The following is a 25237-nucleotide window of genomic DNA, read 5'->3' on the forward strand; positions in this document are numbered from 1 at the left end:
AGCGAGGTGCAGAGAGCCGAGTATGAATGGACAAGCGGGGGACTTTAACTAGCTGCCTCTGCCATTAAGAGCCCGAGGGGCAATTAGGTTACCAAGCACAATGACCTCAGCACCACTACAGTGTGTTAGTACACACAACAGCCTCCACACAGCTCAGACTGATGCAATTCTTTACATGTATGATAACTGAGGGATAAATAAACCATCCAACATTTAGAACAAGCTGCAGCCAAAAGTTAAGACCTGTAAGGACGCTGTTCTCTTTATGTACCTCCCGTGCTATTTCCCTATTAAACAGGTCAATATGTTTATAATATATTTTAAACAAGAGCAGAGTTATGTTATATGAAAACAGCCGTAGATTGAAAATTAGCTTTGTCTGAATGCTATGAGATGTTCTTGGTAAAGTGAATAACAGGACTGAACCAGGAAGAAGTTATCTGAATATAGAAAATGAGAAACTGAAACAGTCACATTAAACTAGATGAATCCATCAGTAACATTAAGAATAAAGCTTGAAGAGGAAACTGTTGCTGCTCATTTTCAGCTAATAAAGTTTGTTTATAACCTGAACAGTCATGGCGGCCGTTTCAGTATTAAAAGTGTTGCAGCCTCCTCGGTGTTAAAATGCCTTTAGAGAAGTTGTTCCCTGAACTGTTTCCACCTCTCGGTTTCTCAGGGTCAAGCCTTTATGCCGATGTTTTGACTGTCAGCCTTTCTAAACCCTCTGGGGTCGTCTGACACAGAGCAGCCACCCTCTGTTAAATCTGCTGCTGTGAAATCATTAGAGCCCGGCCTGCCGGTGGTCCACGAGCCCAGAGCACAGGGCCCGACTCTGTGTGTGTGTGTGTGTGTGTGTGTGTGTGTGTGTGTGTGTGTGTGTGTTTGTGTGTGTGTGTGTGTGTAGAGGTGGGAGGCTTGGTTTGATGCTTCTAACCAGTGTGAGTATAAAAGTAAGGATCAACATGGATAAGAGAAGCTTGTTATCGACCCACGTGACACTGCACTACACGCTGTGAACTCATAAAGAATTACAGGTCTGCAACAGAAAAAAATGATTTTCATTATTAACTGATCTATTGATGATCCATTCAATAAACTATTATTTAATCATTTGGTCTTTAAGAAAAAAAAATTAAAAATAAAATGATAGTAAATGGTCCACATGATTCACGTCAATATTTCTTTCTGAATAAGAAATCCTCGGCTCATTTCCTCTGAATTCAAATTATCAAGATATGAAACAAAAAACGTGAAACTTGAAAATGTTTGGTATATTGACTTAAATTGCCAAAATGATTAATGATTAAAATAATCATCAATTAACTTTACAACAAATCGTTTTAAGGTTAATTAATTTTTAAAAAAATATTTCCTGTGTGTCACAGAGATCATCATCTTGACCTTGTGGTGACCTTTGTGTTCCTGAAATAATTATTAGATCATTGGAAAATTATTTGACACAAATTCTGATAGTAACATATAGATAAAATCATTTTAAGTCACTTAATCACTTAATAATTTTGCATCCTTTCCTCTGTCTCATGTCATTGTGCAGTGAGTGTCTTTGGGTGAGTCAGCAGATGATTATCCTGTGCACAGCTGGCAGCTCATTCGTCTCCCACCATGCTGAGCTGCAGCAGGTAGGAGGAAAAACCTCTGCCTGTCAGAAATTACTATCAACAGATTAATCAATGATGGAAATAAAGTTTGTTTTGCTGTAGTGTTTCTGCTCTTTACCTCCCAAAAATCCTGTTAGTCAAACTATTTAATGTTTTCTCTTTTTGCTTTTTCCTGTTGATGTTTAAGTTTCTAAATTAAATAATAATATTGCTGCTGCTGAAAAGAAAAGAAAAAAAATTCCTGCACAGCAAAGGACATTTCCTTTGTAGGGAGTATTTGCCAAACTACAAGTCATAAACTGTTCATATATTAGTTTATTATATGTTAAAACAGTGTTGTTTTATAACTGATATTAATTTGTAGAAAAAGTGTCCAAATGATTTGTCAGATAAACTAAAAGGGTAAAAGGTAGTTACAGGACGTGTTGGAGTTTATGTGCGTTTACCTCCCTTCAGCTCGTCACTGTCACCTCTCTGCTCCACATTCCAGCCGCGCTGCTCTTATCTTTATGGGCTGAGGACGGGCAGAATTACAGCAGTTAGAGGACAGTTTCTGGAGCTTTGAGACACAGATCACCAGAGAGACCAGAGAGCAGACGTTCACAGAGACGACAATCACTTACCAATGGATAGATGACAGGAGAAGGCAATATATGAGAGAAGAAAGCAGCATCTGATGTTGTAGAGATCCACTCAAGAGTTTTCTGTGTTTAGAGAATATAAGAAAGTAGAAAGTGAGACATAACTGACAAAAAGCTGCTGTGGTGCGGCTGTAGTGAAAGTAAACGGTCTGGTAAAGCTCCCAAATGATAAACAATAAACTGTGTTTAACCACAGTTTCTACTCCAGTTGTAGCTTGAGAAGAATCAGCTCAGAGCCTGATTTATACAAAGAAAACCTGTTATCCGGACAATAATCTCTGCAGGAAGCATTGAAAGAGATGTAACTCTTTGCATTAAACTAATCCAAACCACTAAACCATTACTCCACCTTAAACCAAAAAATCTTACATCAACTTTAACCCAAATGATTTTACCAAAATTTGACTAAAACCTTAAACAGGTTTTGTTGTTATTTTGACAAACGTGTAAACCACAAACATGGTCTGACATACAACACAGACAATAACAGACACAGACAATTAAACTGATCACTGGAGACATATTAGATCATACAGCTCATATGAGAGGAGAAGGATTCCTGCTGGCAGATCAGTGATTGATTGACGATTGGTTGAAGTCACAACACCGCAGCTAAAAGTAATAAGATAAACAATTAGACACAAAAGATGGTAACTAAATGATGACAAAGAACAAAGATGAAACAGTCAACTGAATCTGACGACTAATGTTTAGTCTGACAACTAAAACTGAAAACTCTTGAAGTCAGAAGTGGATGAGACTGAGACGTGGTTGTTTTTGCTCGTGTTATTTCACATCTTTTGAAGATTAAACTATTTTCTGTCTCTGATGAGATCTGCTCCACTTTATCCGGGCCTACAGAGGACGCTAAGTGGGGTTTCTACTCCCATCAGGCACTGGGCCTCTGAGGGACTCCTGGAGCGCCATGTCATGACCCAGTTTGCCCACATTTCCCAGAATGAGGAGGAGCCGCCATGCCTAATTCTATCCAGTGGGTTTAATTAGCTTTGCGTGACGGTGTCACTGCACGCCAAAGGTGGATATATATACTGTAAGAGCCCCTGCATGATAAACACTTTGGGCTGAGCGTGCTCTGCAGCGTTTTCCGTGCCGAGCGTGTCCGGCTTTGAATAAGGGCGAATATTTGTTTGGAAATGTAGAGTTGAGGGTAAGCACTCTGAAGAGGAGGGAAGCAGTGTCTATTGAAAAATCTACATGATGACACAAACAATTATGAGGAGAATTCATAACACGGCCAAGATGGCTCCTCATGACCTATTTTGGACGTTTCCCCTGGCAGAGCAGCAAGAGGGGAGAGAGAGAGAGAGGGAGAGAGAGAGATGACTGGAGTCTATTGGGGTTGAAAGCAAAATATGAAGAGACTATTACTGCTGCCCAGGTCTTTCAGCACCTCCAGCGATAGCAAGTCAAGAGAAAAAGGGAAGATCAAAAAGAGGGAAGGTTCTGGTTAAAGGTCTGAAGAAAGTGATGTATTGAAAGAAAGAATGGAGAGAGAGAGGTAGAATAAAAAGTGGAGGAGAAAGTGATACAGAGAGCGATGGAGAGAAAGAGTAAGAGGGGGGTGGGGTGGGGAGTATGACCGGTATTGTATTTCATCTCTGTGTAGTGGACGTCTTAATCAACAGTGTCAGGTTTTCTTTCTGAAGGCTGCATGGTGTTTTTCACGCTGACAGCAGAGGTAACATGTGAGTGGCAAACAGGACAGAGCGGAGGATGTGCCTTCACTCCGCTCATAGGCAGCAACAGCTCGCACGAAAATATGTAAACGGTAATATTATTGTTTTATGCAGAGACTAGTGCATTAGCAGTTTCCTTTTTTTAAAGAACATGTCAGGAAAGAACTTTGGATTTTAACATCCTGTACGAAATGTAAACGAAACAAAAATTACAATCATATTAGTTTATGCATTGTATTACAGTTTTGAACATCTAATATATAATATAATACATAATATAACTCCAAAACTAAATACAGCTACATTCAGCTGAGGGGCCACATGAGTTTTAGGCACCAGGCCCAAAAGAAAACTACAAAGTGTTCAGATCAGTAAAATTAAATGTATTAAAGCACCACAGACTCACTGTAAGCCCCTTTACGGATATAGTAGAAGTACTGTGTGTAACCCAGAGCTATTTAAATCTTCTGTTATTTGGTGTTCATGTCTTTTTCTTTAAACAGCTGCAATTCTTGTCTTTTAAAAGCTATTAAACTCGTAAGCAAACTCATCAAAAGAGCATATTCATAATTTCTGTGCCCTGTATCTTCTAACTTTGATACTAATTTGTTTCATCTGTGTGGATCTTTTCCTTCATACTGTCATTTCTGTGATTTTATTCTTTTTCCTATGTTTTTCCCCCTCTTCCTCTATGAAGCACTTTATTTTGAAAAGTGATACACAAATGAAAATTATTATTAAAGGCTAAATTCTCCATATTGTTCTGCTTTCAAGGTGTCGCTGAAGTAAAAGTCCTGCAGTCTGTTCAAGTAGCAGAAGTAGAAGGAGCTCACTGTGAAGAATGACTCCCTCCAGACTGTTAAATTAATGATGCATTAAAGTGAAAGCAGCATTTTAATGTTGTATCTGCTCCAGGTGCTGAAACCTCTTTAGGTCATTTTAACTAGAACAAAGTATTTTATGAGCCAGTCATACTTTTTAACATTTAAATCTGAATCTCACTGCATCAAAAGAATTCATAATAAATTACTCAGTAAATAAAATGTAGAGTCGGTGGAAACCAAGTTTAAAGTTGGAAAAAATGCAAATAGTCCAGTACTTCTGTCTGTAAACGAGCACATGTAATTTACAGTTACTTTATATTTACATTATAGTGATAGACGACATGGTCTTATAATGCCACAGGAGATTTAAAAAAAAAAACAAAAACCCGCATGTGAGAAAGTACTAAAATAATGCAAAGCACTTATGGACATTTTGAAGCGATTATAAGAAGCGTTAGAAGAAATATGAATAAAAACATGCAAAATCACAAAGTTATGAACCTGTTGAAAAAAAAATATTAAATGAATATGAAAGAAGGGCACAGCAGGAAAAGGGGCGAAATAAACATAAACATATTTCAGTACTGTAAGTATTAAACATTATATACGCATGTAGGAATATCATGGGAAAATTCCGGAGCAGATTTCTGTACATCCGTGTGAAATAAGGGACATTAAGTTGCGACTGATGATTATTAATAGTAACACGGGCGGAGGGTAAAATCTGCTGCAAGCGGCCGCGCTGTAAACAGTGAGCAGGCCAGGGGAGCTTTTATGGAATACACGTACATGTAACCCTGCTGGAAGTTGACACCTCCTGATTTATGACTGTATTTAGATAAGACGCGGTCGTAAATGGTTTCTAAATAGCGTCAAGGTCATGTAATGTAATGGGATAATGTTTTTAGGCGATGGAGATAAGATGATGTGTTTAGTGTGTGAGGAGCTGTGAGGAATTAATGCGGAGATAAAGCCGCTACAGGCCTTTTCCCCATACTGCTGAGGTATGATGACAACAGGCCGCGGACTGCGTCGGTCCCACAAGGACCAAATAATTCATCAGACCTTTCGTTTATATTTCTCGGGGCGCTGTGAAATATACCTTGTGTTATTACTGGAAAAGGAGAGTTGAATAAAATCTCCTTAGGCCAACACGCACTGATAATATTGTCAAAATTCAGCCGTTTGATGCACAAAACGACCATTACGCGTTTAAGAAAATATGAAAAATCTTTAAACAAACATTAGGTCGAAAGAGCTGAGGAGAAAAGTGGGAAACAGAAAACTGATCTCATATTTCCAGGGTGAATTAATCGCTTGAAGCAACATGCTGAAGCAGGATGAGTGTGTTTTAATAGATTAAAAAAAAATCTGCCTCCCATTATTAGTTTAATCTTTGAAAATGAATCAGTATTATACCAAATGAGAACGTTACTTTATCTAAAAAGAAAAAAAATAGTAATTAAAGTCTAGCGAGACATAATGAGAAATAATAATAATTGTGGATTTTTGTCAATGGCAAGAATCTGAGTGATGTAATCTTTTTCCTGTAAATATCAAAATCCTATTCCCGTACTTCTACACTTAAACCCCCTGTTGCATTCACACAGTCCAGTTTCCCACATCATTGACCTTGAGTTGATAAGTAAAATAACATAATTATTTCAACCACTGAAATACAGCAGCACCTAATTAAACTTGTATGTCCTAACAGATGGTGCGTAAATTCCGTGCGTAAAACCTCTCCAAAACTGAGAGAAGGCACTCAAACCGAAAAAAAACATAAGTGTTCCAAAACCAGTTAGAGAAAGTTAGACAGTTAAACCGCATTTTTTTTTCCTCCTACGTGCACGACTGTGAAGCCAGCAACTAACTCCAACAAGCAGATATTTGCTCCTTGTGTAGTGTCTTGAAATTATGGCACCATGGCGCATGTTATTACAGACCTCTCCAGACTCTCCTCCCATCCTGGGCGCTTTCCTCTATTGGCTGCCTTCTTTCCACGCTGACATCCAAATCATATAAACCTGGGGGCCTCACACCTTCACCCGGGTCAAATTTCTTGGGCAAATCAGAGCAACCTCTGTGGGAAACGATCGCAAGAACGAAACACAAGTGGAGCTCAGCACATCGCAGAGATTTGTTCCCTGGAATGAAACGTTTTGCGGCCTGTTTCGCCTCGGCTGAAGTCGCTTTCAGAATGACGACGATGTAAAACCCGGTGGCTGCGTTTGGCCCGAATCGTTAATGAATTCAAGGGAATACATATCTGAGTCTTGAATGAGTCCTGTTGGCTGCAGATCCCCGAGCAGTGACCGTTTTGGGGCAGCAGCTGAGAGTGACCGAGGGCGACGGACAACACGGCAGCGACGTTATTTGCTATCCCGCTCAGCATGAACCTCATCGGGGGCTACCAGCATCACCACCACCTGATGCACGAACCCTTCCCTTTCGTCCAGCGGTGTCACCAGGATGCGCCGTACTTCCAGAGCTGGGTGGTGAACCACGGCGAGGTTCCCCCGGACTTCCAGATCCAGGCGCCCTACCCGGCCGCGGAGCTTGGGGCGCCCGGAGCGACGCACGACAGCCGGCTAGAGGGGCTCCAAGCGGGTGTGGGGAAGAGGAGAGCGTCGGGGCCGAAGAAGGAGCGCCGGAGGACTGAGAGTATCAACACAGCTTTCGCCGAGCTGAGGGAGTGCATCCCCAACGTCCCGGCGGACACAAAACTGTCTAAAATTAAAACTTTGCGCCTGGCGACCAGTTACATCGCCTACCTGATGGACGTCCTGGCCAAAGACTCCGGGGAGACGGAGGGCTTTAAGGCAGAAATTAAGAAATTTGAAAACCGGGATCTGAAAAGGAAAAGAGAGCTGGTAAGTTTGTGTGATCGTACGAGGGCTTCGTGTTGATCAAATAACTGCAACCAAAAAGATTTTTTCTATTAACGAGTGGTTTATTATTTTAGACTTATGACTCAGTGTAAAAAAATATCTGGAAGTTTAGTAAATGACTTGAGTTTTTAAATAGTCACGTGTCATTTAATTGAAGCCAATAATGTTTCTGTTGAGCCTAAATTTGACGTGATTTTCAGATTTTTATTACTTGTATTTTTTAAGTCTGAAAACAACCAATTGCAAATATATCAACTTTCCCTACTAAAATGTGATTAAATTACATTTTTATCCAACAAACATCAATCTGGGCTGCAACATACCAGACAACACATATGCATTTGATGGTATTTTTGTCATTTATGGTCCACTGTAATTATATATGTATGTAGTGTATCATTATGGAGGCTCGCAGCTTTGCTGAAGTGTCCTAAAGATCAACACCTGAGCTCATTACAAAAATCAGGGTGTTTAAGAGTTTGTTATGATCATGTTGATGTTTAAACCCTTAAATCTTCATACTCACTGAGATTCTCTCACTCAGGCACATGTTTTTACTGTAGTGTATCTGGAAAACAGCATCAGTTACACCTTTATAATTAGCTTAGATTTTTTCCACTTCAAAATAACTTCACAACATTTAGGTCATACAATCATATAATACACGGTCATTAACATGTTCATTTCATACGCTACAAAAAGTAAAGGTTCAGTGTTAAATTAAAAACAAAATGAAATTATGTTTTGCTCCAATAAAGAAAGTTAGTGCCACATGAAGCCCATTAAGCCTTCAGGTATGAATTATTATTTCATATTGCACATTATAACGTGATGTAGGTTATGTTATGTTTAATATTTGGTGAATCATTTTGGCTGAGTTTAGTCTCTGAGTTTACACGGGGGCCATATTCTCCTCGGTCTTCTCGGTGAAATCAGACTCTCAGAGCAGGATAAAGTTATTATATTAAAATGTCATGTAGTGACTTCACGGGAAATGAGCAAGCTCCAGAAAAATGGGGAGTCCAGTGATTCTCACTAGACTAAAGTGAGTTGTGTAAACTGATGTTGAGGTATTTTAGCCTCCCCCGCTGATGATAATGTGGTGTGTTTGGTGTTTTGGTGCCCCCTCCTCCCACAGACCGACGGCCTGCAGGACTCTTTAGGAGCCGAGAAGAAAGTGAAGGGCCGGACCGGGTGGCCGCAGCAGGTCTGGGCTCTGGAGCTCAACCAGTGACCCTCCCTCTGTCCTTCCTCCTCCTCCTCATCCCCAAAACCTCTTCAGAGACTCTGGATTCAAATCCGCTAAAAACCACTGACTAACTGAACCTGAACACACCGCTGTGCACATGCGCAATGATGAGCAAAAAGCGAGAGAATTAAAGAAAAAAGACGTAAACAACAAGGTGAACGGTGGAGGAAGACACCGCGGCGGACACGGTGTAGTTTCAGAGTCGACTCACAAATCTGAGTGTAGGTGTTTGATATTTGTGGTATTTCTGCTTTTTGATGTTTCCACCCTCCAGTACTGTGGACCAGATGTTGACATGGTGTAAAAAATCAAAAACAACAAAAACAACTGTCTCCCCCCAGAAATGTGCCGATCCGTTGTGTGGTGGTGTTTCCCACATCTGATGGCGCTCAGAACAGAAAAATAAAAAACGCAGTAAATATAGTGTAGGTTGTAGTCTGATATGTATACACATACATACATAACATATAAAACCACAAAGCAAAGCTACAAAAATGAAATGATTTGCTATGTTAATTTAATTGTACCTGACTTTGCAGCGCGTAAAAAACTGCCCGGTGCGGAAATGTGTCACAGTCGCGCCGGCGGCAGGTTTCACTATTTATTTTAAATCTTAATTGTTTGGCAGATTTTTAGCCAATCAGAAAGCAGTTATGACGCTCGGTTATCTTAAGTCTTAATTGTGTTTCATTAAGTTTAATACAGAAACACGTGTGGCATCAGTTTAATGTCTGCTTTTCTTTCTTTCTTTCTTTCTTTTTTTGCCGTGTGTTCCCAGCGTGCTGCAGTTGTTTTAATGCCAAAGAGAAATTAAATTATCATGAGGGAAAATATTTTTGCATGTTTCTTGCTATTTTTTTCTGGCCTGAAAGTCTCTATCGTTTCTAAATTTTCAACCATAATAAGGAAAAAAGTACTGAAAGAAAAACATGATAAATAAAAATATAAAAAAAAGATTTTTTAAATCAGTAATTAATTAACCGATCAGTTAATAAAAACCTGACAATGACAGGCAAACTAATAACTGAATATGAATGTCGACCATCTTCTCTGATGCTATGACATGAAAATAGAAAAATAAAATCAGGATCAGAAATGTTTTCCAGTGGAAACACATTTTGAGGGGAGACAGTTCGTTTTTGGTCACAGTTTCATCCCATTGAATTTGGCGCAGTCCGAATATTTAAATATATATATAAATATATTATTAATCCAGTTTTCCCTGTTAGATATCCAAGGAAAGACTCAGATGGAGCCCTGACCGTAAACTCTCCAGGCTGTTGTTGTTTCTTGTAGAAAATGACTGAATATACTGAACTGAATCTACCTCAGAATTAATGTCACTGTCCGGTTTGAGAAGAGGAAAACATTTAGACTGAGACACCGAATGTTCAGTTAACGCACAGCTTTCACCCCGACATGTAAAACACGAAAACAAAAAGGGAGGAAACTTTGATTATTGTGCGAAATGTTGATGGAAATGTACATTAGATGTGAAGTTATATATAGTTCCGTAAATAAATGAATTATTTTAAGACACTCCAGCTGTGGTGAAGGAGAGATCTTATCGTTTTTCTTATTTTCTTCATTGACATGTTTGTTAGGGAACGTAGAAGAAACGATGGAGGCGGAAATAAGAAGTAAATTATTCTTTTTACTTTTCACGAATTTAAGTTTTAAATGTTCTGTCTTTTTCCTCGTAATTTCTCCACAGTCAGAATTGTTTTTAATTTTCTGAATATTTCACCGGCTGTGATTTAGATTTTTAAAGATGTTTAGATTTTCTCTTCTTTACACGATTCTACGCTTAAAGCTCGACATCAGCAAATGTCCTCAGTTGTCTTCAGTGGACTCCAAACATTCAGGCCTGCATTAGATTTAAATGTTGGTCTTTTTAAATTTCATATTTATAAAAAGTGAATTTCCTGATTTGTCGTGCGCAGTCACAGTTATTTCATTACAGGTGAGTGAAGTCGTGACAAAGCTCTGTTCTGTCTGTCAGAGGCTTAAACGACCCGCGGAGCGTTCGTGTTTCTTTGACACTGAATAAAAATGAGGTTTGGTTTCAAAAATAATCTGCTCCATTCTAACAAATCGTCTGAGTGCAACCGCGGGCCTGAAGGCCCCCAGGTGTTTTAAAATCCAAAACTCTGTACCTCGTTCAGTAGGAGAGTCCACAGCGCCGCCCAGTGGTCGATGCCTGTCACTGAAACAACAGCACGAAGAAGAAACTCCACTCTCCACCTAAAAAGACAAAATCAAGTTTTTAAATCCTTAATTTCAGTCACAGATATTATTTCCACAGCATGTGAATGTTTAGACATGCAGTGTGAAAACAGCAGGAAACACCCACACCATGTGAAACAGCTGATCAATGAATAAAGGCGAGACTGTAGCTTCTGCCTGTACAATACATTTATTATCATTATAATTATAATAATTATTAGGAGCAATAAGCCATATTTAAATATGTTTCTTCTAATACAATAATTAGGTTAATGTGGCATGGCCTATGTGTTAATTAAGTTGGGTGTTATCTACATAAGACACTAACAAACCTACAAGCAAAACTGAAATACAGACACAAAAAAAAAAACTTGTCAAACGGAGACAAACTCAGTGTGGTGGACAAACTTAAATATAATGTGACAGAAGAAGATGAGTGAAAAAAAAAAATCTCCCCCCAAAAAAACCCAAAGTGTGTGTGTACACTCCCTGTGGCCACCATCACCAAAAAGACAGAAAGAAGAACAGAATCAGAAGAAGAAGAAGAGAAGCAGGGTTTTGAGAAGATGGACAACCAACTGAAGATAGCCTGGACGCTTCAGCACCACACTGAGAATTTAAATAAACTTGTCCGTGTTGGATTCATCATATTAAATGTTACGTGTGAAACAGGGGTCATCAGTGGCGACCTGCCCGGTCATTTCTCATCACGGCCTCGTGGCTTAATATTACTGAAATATAAAAAGAGCCGGTCCAACAAATAACAGCAACATTCTATTCTAGTTTTTCCTCCTTCATATCACTGGAAACTGAAAACTGCCGGTCAGATAAAACAGTTTGAAGACGTGGCTTTGGGCTCCGGGGACTGCAGTCATTTCATACACTTCACAAACTGAACAATCAAATCAATTACTTAACTCAATAAACGGCAGGTAAACCAGAAAATAATCATTGGTTGCAGCCAAAACGCAGGGTCACTGTACTTCACTGTTTACATATAAAAGTAAATCATTTACAGAGTCAGGATATTCATAAACTCAAGCAGCAACACAAATCCAGTCATGGTGCCGAGTCAGATTCATGTTGGAGCTTTATGACTTTCTGGGGGGACGAACACGAACCAGCAGGATTGTTTCAATAGTGCATAAAAACATTTACGACTTCATTAGCCAACATCCGCTAATACCGAGTTCTGCAGGATGATATGGAAGAAGGGGAAATGACATGTTCACGTTTTAATTACTCAAAATTAGGAAGAAAAAAAAAACTGCCTTATCGTCATCGAGCCAAACTGTCGACCCAGCTTCTTAAAACACACTCAGGTATGATGAGTATCAAACCGAGAGTTGAGACGTCGTCCAATATAAACACTGCTCTTAAATATTAAAATGGACCTAATAATTATCCTTACAGCCCTGTCACTCACGCACACACACACAAACAAGTTCCATTTCAGATGGGGGAAAAAAAAGAAAAGAAAATCATATATGCAAACAAACACAACTTTTTACAACCTGTAGAATTAAGGCTCAACTAAAGAGAAAGGAAAGAAACTTATTTAAAAAAAAAAAAACAACACCTGCAATGCACAGAGATATTAGTATGTGTGTGTGTTCATATGTACATACAATAGCTAGCATGAAGTAAAATAGTGGGTCATAGCCAAATGCCACATCATTCACCACGTCTAATGGGAAAAGGGCGACTTGCAGATTTAAACTTTTTTGTATTTGTTTTACAGATTATTCAGAACGTCGGTTTTTCTCTGTGAATTTTGTGCCACTCTGGGTAAAGTGGGTAAAGTGACCCCGAGCCCTCATAAGCCCGATGTGACTTCAGTGAAGGCGGCACCCCTTCCCCTCAATTCATTCATTCACAATAAAGAAAAAAAAAACCCCACTCAGCATCATTCAGTTCCAGCACGTTTCTCTGTTTGGCACACGCGTTCCTCACGGATGGTGAACGTGTTAACAGTCAACCGGGCAAAGGAAAAACACCCCAAATCACCAAAACGTGTTTTGCGTTTTACTCTTAAGGCAGATATATTGTACATTGCATTCAACCAGGTTACTTTAGATCGGACGTGGTTCTTTTGTACATATCGACAAGTTACATTACAGCATGACGACGTAAAACCCTGCGGAGTGAGTCCTGGTCCTAAACAGTCTTTAGGGACCCAGCTTTTGCTGAGGAAAGAGGAAACACCTTTGGAGGAGGATCAACCTTTGTGACAACATGTGCACAGACTGTGTTTATGTGGAAAGGGCGAAATGAGCAAAAGCAAACTCATCCCACCCTGAATTCTCCTCCAGTCCCCGTTAAATGCCCTTTGAGTCCAACGAGAGTTCACGTTCTGGTCTTACAGAGGAGCAGGACGGTGCCAGGGATGCAGGAGGAGCTGGTTTTGGTTGCTGTAGCTGTTGTTAGTGGTGCCCAGCTCTTGTGAGTAGTTGCTGCTGCTGCTGCAGATGGTGCCTGTAGTTTCCGTCTGTCACTGTGGTTATGAATCACTGGAGATTTCGCTGTGGATTCGGCTGCGGTTGGGAAGCTTAGTCCAACGGTTTTCCGCCGTCCCCTTTCTGGTCCAAACGGCTCTTGCTGCTCTTCACCATGTAAATGAAGTAGGTCAGTGTCTCCTTCTCGTTCACCGGGATATTCCTGAAGTGACGACTCACCGTCTACAGGGGGAGAGAGAGAAGGTTAAAATAAAAACTCAGTGCTAATTGTGTCTTATCACAGATCGTGGGGTAAAGAAAAGCCCCAGACATACGAGCCCCACCTGCAACACCTTTATAGGTGCCCAACACCTCGACAGCCGCCGGATTAGTAAACGTATGGTTTCACACACTTTGGTGATGGACAGATATCTGGATGCCCTCTGGACACCCACCATCCTTGCCTTTCTAAGAACATTAAGAGTGAGCTTCGAGCTCGTTCTTGGTAATCTGGTCCAAAGCAAAGAGTTGCTGTTGCATCAGGCAACTCATGTGCAACACATATGCAAATGTCATGACAGAAGTGACTGTGCACAGGCAGGATTTCTATTCTTCTGCTCACTCAGGGGGCAAGTGTCCGTGAAACAAATTCTCCTCTGACTCAAAACACAACATTTCTTATTTGGCCAAGCTGAGCTCCACTCTGCTGAGAGGACACTCCTCCTGTGCCTGCACTGAAAGTGATCTGTACATGATCCCACGTCATCTACCAGCTATGTATGCCACCAACAGACACTGCCAGCCACTGGAAAGTACCTTTCTAAGTCTTTTATAGTGGATGTTTTTCTTTAACTAAAAGAAGATGGAAGATCAGTAAAAACACAACCAGCGTGACGCAAAACTGAGAAATGGTACAAGACAATAACAACTGAATCCTTTGCAGGGGGCACACGTTGAATTTAGCTTTAACAGAAGCCAAAGTAACGACTGTTTGGATTTATGACGTAACATGAAGGAGAAGATGACAAACGTCCTCTATGCAGCCCGTCGCTGCTGTGCTCAGCAGCCACTGGTCCTCCTGAACGGGGCTGGACACGGGGACAGCTGCAGCTGGTTGTGGGGCTGTTGACTGGTGCTTTATTAATGATGTGGGAGGCTCATTAGTAGGAGGGTCTGAACCTGACTAAAAGCCTGGGGAAACATTCAACTTACAGCTCAGTTCCATTCATTCATTAATTCCCACTGTTAACTCCACAGCTTGATCACATCTGACCGCCGCCCACCCCCCACCACCCCCACAGACAGACCGCGAGCCCTACATACAGGAGGTATTTGTAAGGATGAGGACCGGGCCAGCTGCATGAAGTCCACCTGTCCATTTGGCAAATTAGTCTAACAATCTCTCCACGACCAATTACTGCGGAATAGAGCCTGCAACACTACGTATATCACAGTAAATGAGTAATATAGAGGTGAGGGTCGAGAAGAAAGATGCTGGGAACACCTAATGAAGGCAGCTCAGTGGCCTTCAGTGTTACGCCAAATGAACTACCAAAAAAAAAAAACCACAGCTTCCTCCCAGGAAGCTGCTTAAAAGCTGTGAAATTAGGTTTCTGTAACTCTAAAGGACTGATGTTTAGTTTTTAAGTAGATAAACTGATGGCAAACAAGATAAAAAAGATAATATCTGTGGTAATACATTTCCTGAAAACATAAATCAAGAAGTGATGTGGGGTTAATTTTAACTTTGAAACACAACAGACACCAACAAACCAGTTCATAAACACACTGACTAAAAAAAACATCCACTGTAATTATTGTTATTAGAATTTAAGTTTTAGGGGTAAAACTACAGTTATCTTCATCACAGATTAATCTGATGTTTATTTTTTAGATTAATCAATTGTTTAAATTCTCGTCTATAAACCATCTGAAAATACTCATTTCACATTTACTCAGAACAGAGAAAACTCAGCAAATGCTCAATTCAGAGGATCTAAAACCAGCAAATGTTTAGAAGTTTTACTTGATAAACTGATCTTAATAAATAAAAAATTGCTGATTCATTTGCTTTCGATCAACCAAAACAATTGTTTCGCCACTATTTAGAATCATTGTACTCCTCTGACATCCATTTGTTAGATTCAAAACACGAAAAGGGTGCATTCAGTTTTGTTTCTTGATGTTTTTTTAACATCAGAAAACGTCACTTTTAATGTCAACAAACACAGATGAATGAAAATGTACACAAGTTGCAGCTGCCTGACTTTTGTGTTTGACCAACCAGCCCTGAATTTCCTGGGCCACTAGAGAGTACTGCCCTCAGAGTAAGGACCGGGATCTACGCCTGAGAAACCAAAAGCAGAAGTTAAGCTTCCTGAGAAGGTGCTTACTCTGGAAACAGGCTTATCTGACATGGTTTCATGGTCAGTACTGAACAGAATGGACATTGTGTCCTTTGTCCAAACAGAGTACAAGACATCCATTAGGAAGTAGGCAGACACATCCAGTTGTCAGTGGGTTCTTACCTCTGCCAGCTGGGCCTTGTTGAGGCCAGGTCTGGTCTGCAGCTTGTAGTGTCGCTTGTAGCGTCTCAACGTGTTCACCTGCAGCTGGAAAAGGTCGACCTGAAAACACAACACGAGCAGGGCAGCAGTCGGTTAGTCAGTCCAGAGAGATGAGAACTTTTCATCCTCCCTCCATCTTGGACACATTTCAATGATTTACCCACAGTTGCTTCTGCCTCTTTTTCAGCTTTTAAAGGGGATGAAATTTTAATGATCTCTGCACAGAAACTGGGTCACTGCATCAATAAACACTGAAAACCAAACAAGGAAAACTAAACACAGGATGGATATAAATTTCTTTAAGAGGTGGTGGTTATGTAAGCACAGTCTGATTTCACTTTATGTTTAAGGATTTCTCTCCTCTGTCCTTGTGTTTTCTTTTTTACTCTGCAAAACGAGAAATCTGTTCTATACTCAGATATGATGTCTCCATTGAACACTGGGAGCTACACTTCAGTCCACATTACCTCAGGCACCTCCACATCGTGGTCTGGAGATTCCCCTCCGTCATCACTGGTCTTCCTCTTTCTCTTGTTGCGGACACTCTGAATGAAGTTCTTGTGAAAATCGCAGATGTAGAGGTGTCGCACCTGTAAAAGATATTGATGAGCACTGAGGAAGTCGTCTACCACGTACAAAACCTCTGTTTAGTTTAGCAGTCTCATGGGATCACATGAATACATAAGACTGACTGTGCTGGCTGTCAGAAATTCTTCAAAACTGGTGTCAACACAACACTTCAGTTTCAGTACTGGTACCATAACAACACTACTTTTTTCCTACAATATAATTTCTGACTTGAAGGAATATCATCACTTTAAATTCAACCCTATACTATAAACGTTGCAGTGTTTAATTTCGTTTTAGCACAACCAGTCGTACAAAAGCTTTGTCTAAATAAACCAATAGAAAACTGGCAAAACTATGACTTAAAACAGGATGTGTCTGAACAAAGGTTTTGCACACAATACATCAGCACTTGACTACTTTCAATATTCAATGCTACAGCTTGTCACACAACACATATTGAGGAATGATGCCCAGCCCTAACTGCAGGCTGTTTATAAGGTAATACTAACTGAATAATTGAAACTTGTCGTCTTGTTGCATTTGCTGCCTCAGCTGAATCCCTCAAATACAACACAAATCCTGGCCTCGTGTGAACTCCTATGCATGTCATTCTACTGAGCCACGCACACAACATGTGACTTTCTGCATGAGTCCCGGCATGCCTGGGAAAACTCGCTGGCAGATTAGCTGCAGAACAAACACAAATGCACACCTCATTCCTCAGGCTGCACTGTCTGAATCACTCAACGTGGTGCTTTCTAGGAAACGTAAGGGCAGGTAGAAGGCCCCTGGTGCAATGAAGGTGAAGTGAAGCCGGGTGTAGAGGGGCTTACTGCACCAACAACATATTTGTTAGGGATCCTTATATTCACTGATGACACTGCTGTGTGTTAGGGAGTTTCAGAACCTATTAACTTTATGAGCCATATTTCGTTTGCTAGATCCAGCTTTTTCTTTTTTAGCCATGAAAAACAAAACATCTGAAAACATTACACTGGGAAACTGGTAGACAACTTTCACTACTTTCTGACACCTAATCAACAAAATAATTCATTTTCAACAAATGAATCATGGGCCGGAGCCCTAACATGCTGTAGTGCATATTGCCGAACAGCCTTGTAATAGATAAAATTACCCCTAACTAACACAGGGCCACACAGGGAACCTAGGGACTTTTGGGCTCCTGGGGGTCTGAGATATTTGCCTGGTTGGTGATCCAGCTTTAGTTACCTGTCAGTGCCAATTGTCTAGCTGAGCAAAGTCTCTCTCTGCGACACTGAGTAGGCCACTGTACAATATAAATAGGCTTGTCGTGTGAAAAGTAAAGCATGTTTTGGCAAACCCACCAGTGAAACTAATACAAAAACTACCATGAGAAGTACAGCTCCAGTGCGGAGCAGAGTGCCACTTTCCGGTACTTCGGCTAACATCAACTGTTTGTAGCTCTTTGAGAAGAGGCTAGTTGTTGTAACCGAACTGGAGTAAAGCAACTCACAACGCTTCATTGGCAACAGCCATTTTATGAAGAGCAGCGGGGGCGTGTTGGAGGAAACTGTTGCAATGAGAGAAATCTCCAAGTTGATGTGGACAGGACCCTAATGTTCTGCACGTCGTCCAGGTAGCTAGCACAGCTAACGCTAGCCTGACATTTAAACCCGAGTGTGAACAAACTGAGCTACAGACAATACCGCTATTCACCGCTGAGGTAAAACCGGCGGCAATGGAAAGCTGTGACTATATGATTTTGTTTATTCACGTTAACCAACCTGCTAACTAGCATTAGCTGACAACTGGAGAGTCTGAACAGTTTTCTCCAACAGCTAGTTACTCCAGCTCTCACTTTGCTCACAATCACAGATTCAAGCGTTAAAACAGAGTAGTAATGGTCTTACAGTTTCACTTACACTCTTGTCAATGTCCAGTTTCAGTTTCTTCTGCGATATGCTTTTCTGGATCCTCTTGCTGAAGGAGGCGTTTCCAGCTGACCGGCCGCAGCGCTCCCCATCCTCGATCAGGCAGCAGCTCTGTCCATAAAACGGCGGAGCAGGCGGTCCGTCGTGGCTGTCTTCCTCTGTGCTGAATCCATTCATTCTGTACGGTTGTAATGCTCTCTGTGCGACAGCCCAAGTGAAATGAGTTAAAAAGCCAGCGTCAGGTTGGCGACCAAGTCCTTTATTCACGCGTTGCCCCTTTGTGAAAGACAATCCGGTAGCGTTAGCTAGCTAGCTAGACTAAGTGGTTTGGTTGGCGAGCTAACAGCCCTTGGTGTTTTATCCGAACTCCGACGACTTATTTCGAAACACGACTGCCTCTTGTTAAAGACATATTCCTGCAGATCTCCGCCAGATTCACACTACAAAACAGCTGCTGCTAACGTTAGCTAGCTCCAGTGCTAGCGGGACCGCAAGGTGGCTCAGCTGCCGCTAACGAACAAATTCCTCTGGTGAGACCGCCGCTGTTTGTCCCCGTAACAACCCGCTACTTTTCGGTAAGAATCACGTATGACAACAGTCTCACACGATTCTGAGCTAAAAGGCGTAAGCCGGCTGCAACAGATGAAACAACTTTGAAGAAATCACGTATTTAACAACCTACACTGCAACAATCGCGGCACTCTTTGAGAACAGCTCGTACAATGGGACATGCTTCGTCTCTGTGGCGGAAGTTCTCATCCTGGACCAGGATTGGCCAATTTTTCAAAAAGGCGGGGTTAGCGTGCAAACATTGCTTTGCCATTGGCTGTAAGGAACATCAATCTTCTAGAGGGTTCTTCCTGTATCGCTCGGCGTCATATGTTTTCTACTATGAATAGGAGTTAAAAGGTGGCGTCTCCGCCAGTTGAAGGGGTTTGTAACCACACCGCAAAGACTTGGCGATTGTGCATTTCGTATCAGCCTTCATTCTGAATAAGTTTAAATGAATTATAGCAGCTCGACTACTTGTGAAGTCGATGTAAATTTACATGGATGAACGGGAAATCCAAACTCACAAGGTCTGACACCGAGCTGTAAGCCGACCAACAGCACTCTCGTCTGCTTTTCAGGCGAGGTGCATTTCGGTGCAGCTCGATGTTTTTGTGGCAATGAAAAATAAATGATACAAACAGGAAGACAAAAGGGTTGACAGATGTACAGTATGTATCACGTTTTCACATCCAAAGTCAGTGTTCGGAGTTTGCAATCTTATGGTATTTTTTTCCTCCATGAAATTTAGGCATGAAAGGAAGTGACAAAGTTCTTCATCAAAGGCAAGAAAGGATGGTTTAGTTTTCCTGATTCTTTATGCAAATAGAAACAACCATGTATGATAATAGCATTTAGGCCTACTTCACATCTTTTGTCTTTCAAGATGATACCAAAAATACCTGTTTCCCTTGTAAAATCAGATTAAGAGTCCAACAAATTACCCTCAGGGATATATTCCTGTAAAGGTTTAAAGTTAACTTTGTCCATTTTTGGTGGAAAAGGGAGTGTAATATAATAAGTTCTTATTAAAAAAATCTTTTGAGAAGTAACCTACATGCAATAAGTATAGGCATTAGTGTATTTCTGTGTAGAGTGTATTTCTTTATTTTATTTTATAGTGTGTATTTTGTACTTTTTTACAGTATTTATTTGAAGTCTTGACTCCAGAGTAACGCACAATGTGCCCAGACTGAGTGTTTATGTACAAATGGCAAAGATCTTGATTCTTGATTCTTGAATGGAGGCTTGGGAAGGGATATGCCTCTCTGCATGAAGAGTCTTGACACATACTACAGGCCATCAGGGCCACTGAGTGAGGCATGAAGAATTAAAAATACTGCAAACTCTTTATGATCGCCTTAGAGGTCATACTTTGCATAGAACTCATTTAACATGTGCACCACAGACCATATTCCTTTTCCTGTCCACTACTTCCTGAACAGCAGAAGTTTGTTTTTCACAATTACATATTTCCAGTGGTGTAGTGTGGGAATTTCATAAATTAACTGTAAATTCAGTTTGTGTTGATGGAATGAAAAAGCCATAAAATATTTTGCTTTGTCTAAATAAATAAATAAATAAATAAAATAAAATAAAATAAAATAAAATAAAATAAAATAAAAGCACACCAACCAAGGAATAGCCATGTGCTGCACTCCACAGTATGGCATAACAAAGCTGTCACCTTCTCCCACCTACTCAAATTTATATGTCACCAAATTAACAGCCAGATGTATAAATGGAAGCACATAACCTTAAATAACCTGTGCTCCTGATTCCTGATGTTTGGCTGAACAACTTTTAGTGCCTAGTGTTGATAATTGTTTTGCATTTTGATTTAAATACCTGTATGGTCTCCATGTGTTGTGTTTCTGCCACTGTCATGGCACAACAACAGGCATAGGCTACTGGATGGTAATGTTTTGTTTATTTGCTGTAAAAGTACACACAGCACAATTATCACAGTAAGTTAAGAAATAACAGTTATTGATTTCATCAATTATGTGCTTTATGTAGCCTAGAGCTTCATATTTTGGGAAGGTAATGGTGCTTATTGTTTTGATGAAAATCATGTTAGTGTGCCCGAACACAAAATACTGAAAAACTCGATACTTTCGGAGGTCCAGAGCCGATATGTACCGAGGGTAAAATAACACTCGAACATCCAGGAACTAGCTGGTGGCGTTTCAAATGACACGACGGTTTAATCTAAACCAATAGGAAAAGGGCAAAGTGACCACCTCGACCAATCGGATTGTGTTGCTCTTTCCCGCCGGGTCAGAGAGTATAAAGGGACCCGTCTGCCTGCAATTTTCAGTTACTGCTTACAGAGGATTCGTAACGTCCAATCTGTAACTAACTTTAGTTCTTCCTGAATCCCAATTCCTACATATTTCACAGCTTCAGTAAACATGGTAAGTGTGGAAATATAGTTTTCCTTTACTCCTAAAGTGTTTATTTAACCGAATTCATCACGGGACAGCTTTGATTTAATGTCACTACTAGCAAGAAACTGCACTAACTGAAATTAAGATGTCGGACGGTTAGCCAAACTTCGTCGTCTTCCGTGGGCCGTTTTACTGTAACTCGAGTGGGCACAGCCCAAATTCAAGTTCAGTCGTGGCGACCAGTTCCTGGGTTTTCCTGTCGGTACATTGACCCATTTTGTTCCTGTAAATTTGCTTAAATTCGCCCTGAAACATTCCTCTGCTTTTACCTCCTGTTTGAAGGGGCCTGGCCTTTATGGAACTGAAACTACAGGCTTTTCTAACAGAACCTGAGAGAAGTAAAGAAGAGATTTATGTTTCAGCTTTCATGTTGTACACTGTGTAGGCCTTCTACTCATGTCAATAGACAAAACACAAGCAAACTCAGAAAACAGCTTCACCTATTTGACAACACATTTACAGAATTTGTTAGAAAAAAACAAAAGAAAAAAAATGAAGCACTGTAGGGTTAACAGTAGATATCTGGATTAATATTTGAATCATTCAAACAGAATGTTTTACAGAAAGGGGGGGGGGAATAAATATTTTAGCTGAATTTCCAACTCCACCGATGGATTGTCTACTTCAATAACTTCATGAGTCACCATGGCAACAAGCATGTCTCAGCTGTGTTCATGACTTTTAAGTGTCCCGTGGTAAGACTTGCTTTGGAGTCTGCAGTGTTTCTGTAAATATCTCAAATTGGTGAAGATGTTTTCTTAATTGTTTGGTTTTATATATTGTATCTTCATAGTTTTTTTTTTTTTTTTTTTTTTTTTTTTTTTAAGTTGCAGAATAATGAGCCCTCGTGCTTCTGTAGTTATCTGTTCAGAGGTTAAATGAATGTGCAATATGTCTCAGGTGACTTTGGTCATGATGTGCTGGTATTTGCTTCTTTACAAAAGGGCCATTTCCCCCCTTCTTAGATCTTGCATTAGCTCTTGAGCAGCCCTTGACATTTGATGAGCAGCCATCAGTATCGAATCAGTTAAAAATAACACAAGAATCTTATTTAGGCAGCTTTTCATCAAGCCAAGCCAATAGTGTAGATTTCTTTTAAGAACTTGTAAAATAAATAAATAAATAAATGCACTCAGATTTGACTTTTTTTTTTCTCTCCTCTCCACAGCGTGAGTGTATCTCTGTGCACGTTGGTCAGGCTGGTGTCCAGATTGGCAATGCCTGCTGGGAGCTTTACTGCCTGGAACATGGGATCCAGCCGGACGGACAGATGCCCAGTGACAAGACCGTTGGAGGAGGTGATGATTCCTTCAACACTTTCTTCAGTGAGACTGGAGCTGGAAAACATGTCCCCAGAGCTGTTTTTGTGGACCTGGAACCCACTGTCATCGGTAAGATAGAAATTTCAAAACAACAGATGTTTGTTTTATGTTTTTTTCCCCCCCAGTTAGTCAAACCATCCTATACTTTATGCTTTTTCCTAAGATGAGGTGCGCACTGGGACCTACCGCCAGCTGTTCCACCCTGAGCAGCTGATCACTGGCAAGGAGGATGCTGCCAACAACTACGCCCGTGGACACTACACCATTGGCAAAGAAATAATTGACCTGGTGCTGGACAGGATCCGCAAACTGGTGGGTAACTTGAAATCACGGGGGATCCATCCCTAATTTTGACTCTAAGTTTCAAACTAAATCATTGTGTATTGTATATTATACATCTGATCACTTACTCTCTCCCTCTCTGTCCTCAGGCTGACCAGTGCACTGGGCTTCAGGGCTTCCTGGTTTTCCACAGCTTTGGAGGTGGAACTGGCTCTGGTTTCACTTCCCTGCTGATGGAGCGCCTGTCTGTCGACTATGGTAAGAAGTCCAAGCTGGAGTTCTCCATCTACCCAGCTCCCCAGGTGTCCACTGCTGTGGTGGAGCCCTACAACTCCATCCTGACCACCCACACCACCCTAGAGCACTCAGACTGTGCCTTCATGGTGGATAACGAGGCCATCTACGATATCTGCCGCAGGAACCTCGACATCGAGCGTCCTACCTACACCAACCTGAACAGGCTGATCAGTCAGATTGTGTCCTCCATCACTGCTTCCCTTCGTTTTGATGGTGCCCTCAATGTTGATCTGACAGAGTTCCAGACCAACTTGGTGCCATATCCTCGTATCCACTTCCCTCTGGCCACCTATGCCCCCGTCATCTCTGCTGAGAAGGCGTACCATGAGCAGCTAACAGTAGCAGAAATCACCAACGCCTGCTTTGAGCCAGCAAATCAGATGGTGAAATGCGACCCCCGTCATGGCAAGTACATGGCTTGCTGTCTCTTGTACCGTGGTGATGTGGTGCCCAAAGATGTCAATGCTGCCATTGCCACCATCAAAACCAAGCGTACCATCCAGTTTGTGGACTGGTGCCCCACTGGGTTCAAGGTTGGCATCAACTACCAGCCTCCCACTGTGGTTCCTGGCGGAGACCTGGCCAAGGTGCAGAGGGCTGTGTGCATGCTGAGCAACACCACCGCTATTGCAGAGGCCTGGGCCCGGCTTGACCACAAGTTTGATCTGATGTATGCGAAGCGTGCCTTCGTTCACTGGTATGTGGGTGAGGGTATGGAGGAGGGAGAGTTCTCTGAGGCCAGAGAGGACATGGCAGCCCTGGAGAAGGATTATGAGGAAGTTGGAATTGACTCAGCTGAAGGTGAGGGAGAGGAAGAAGGAGAGGAATATTAAACAGGTGCATTGTTGTTGTTTTTTCTGCACTGATCTCAGACCTGTGATTTCAGTTATGTTAAATAAAGTTTGTTCATTAACTGCACTGTTGTTTTGTCTCTTTGATGCACTCATTTCACAGGGCAGGGGTCTATGGCACTGTTAATAATAACAGCCTTTTAACAGAGCAGTGCAGACTGTTGTTTTGTCTCTGATGCTAAAAGCATTCTGTTCTCCTGGGCAGTGTCACACTGGTTTGTGAAGTAGTTTTAAACAGCACAGTTTTTAGTGATCTGGAGAAACAGTTACTCTGCTCACACTTTGTTCCAAACCACTGTTAAATGTTTAACATAGACTGTATCTGTTTGGTTGTCACTTAGACTTTGACTAAAGATGATCTTGTTGCTTTTCTCACTCCTGCCACTTGGGGGCAGTGGTGTTCAACAGATGTTTGGACTCCACATGATGCTGAGGCAGCAAACTTCAGTCATAATAGTCACAGGTTGCCTGGAGTTTTACTGAATGACTTTTACAGCATCACTTTTAATTGGATAAGATGTGACTTGTGCTTTCTGTGAGAACAGCCTGATTTAAATTTTTACAGGGTCTGGTATTCACTGATACTGTATGAAAATCATGGAATTAAATTAAAAAATAGAAACATAACGTAGGAGAGAAGAATTTAATCCCAACTGTTACCAAAACAAATACATGCATAAGTGTTGTAGAAGTTTAATTTCATTTAGCTTTGTAACTTAATGCACTAAAAACACTTAAAATGACCTGTGCATCACACTGACCTGTGAAATGCACTTAGCATTGAGTTCATCTGCCAGTTCAATTGCATGATGTGGAAGAACTTGACTGGCCTGTGCCGAGCCCTGACTTCA

At 41.0% G+C, this 25237-nt stretch overlaps 3 protein-coding genes across 3 annotated transcripts; 2 read left to right on the forward strand and 1 right to left on the reverse strand.

The window, feature by feature from the left end:
* The first annotated feature begins 6860 nt into the window (after nucleotides 1-6860).
* Nucleotides 6861-10456, forward strand: LOC121190706 (heart- and neural crest derivatives-expressed protein 1-like). The gene is made up of 2 exons (XM_041051659.1): nucleotides 6861-7657; nucleotides 8814-10456. The coding sequence occupies exons 1-2, from the start codon at nucleotides 7178-7180 to the stop codon at nucleotides 8907-8909; spliced, it is 576 nt and encodes a 191-aa protein (XP_040907593.1). The 5' UTR covers nucleotides 6861-7177; the 3' UTR covers nucleotides 8910-10456.
* An 874-nt stretch (nucleotides 10457-11330) lies between these two features.
* sap30l (sap30-like) lies at nucleotides 11331-19362 on the reverse strand. Its single transcript, XM_041052170.1, has 4 exons — nucleotides 18627-19362; nucleotides 16620-16742; nucleotides 16114-16212; nucleotides 11331-13828 (listed from the first exon to the last, which is right to left on the reverse strand). Exons 1-4 carry the CDS (start codon nucleotides 18810-18812, stop codon nucleotides 13700-13702), a joined length of 537 nt encoding a protein of 178 aa, XP_040908104.1. The 5' UTR covers nucleotides 18813-19362; the 3' UTR covers nucleotides 11331-13699.
* Nucleotides 19363-21475: 2113 nt separating this feature from the next.
* On the forward strand, nucleotides 21476-24453 carry LOC121190841 (tubulin alpha-1B chain-like). Its single transcript, XM_041051855.1, has 4 exons — nucleotides 21476-21601; nucleotides 22803-23025; nucleotides 23120-23268; nucleotides 23388-24453. The coding sequence occupies exons 1-4, from the start codon at nucleotides 21599-21601 to the stop codon at nucleotides 24366-24368; spliced, it is 1356 nt and encodes a 451-aa protein (XP_040907789.1). The 5' UTR covers nucleotides 21476-21598; the 3' UTR covers nucleotides 24369-24453.
* The last annotated feature ends 784 nt before the right edge of the window (nucleotides 24454-25237 follow it).

This window comes from Toxotes jaculatrix, chromosome 12, assembly GCF_017976425.1.
Source record: "Toxotes jaculatrix isolate fToxJac2 chromosome 12, fToxJac2.pri, whole genome shotgun sequence".
Lineage (NCBI taxonomy): Eukaryota > Metazoa > Chordata > Actinopteri > Toxotidae > Toxotes > Toxotes jaculatrix.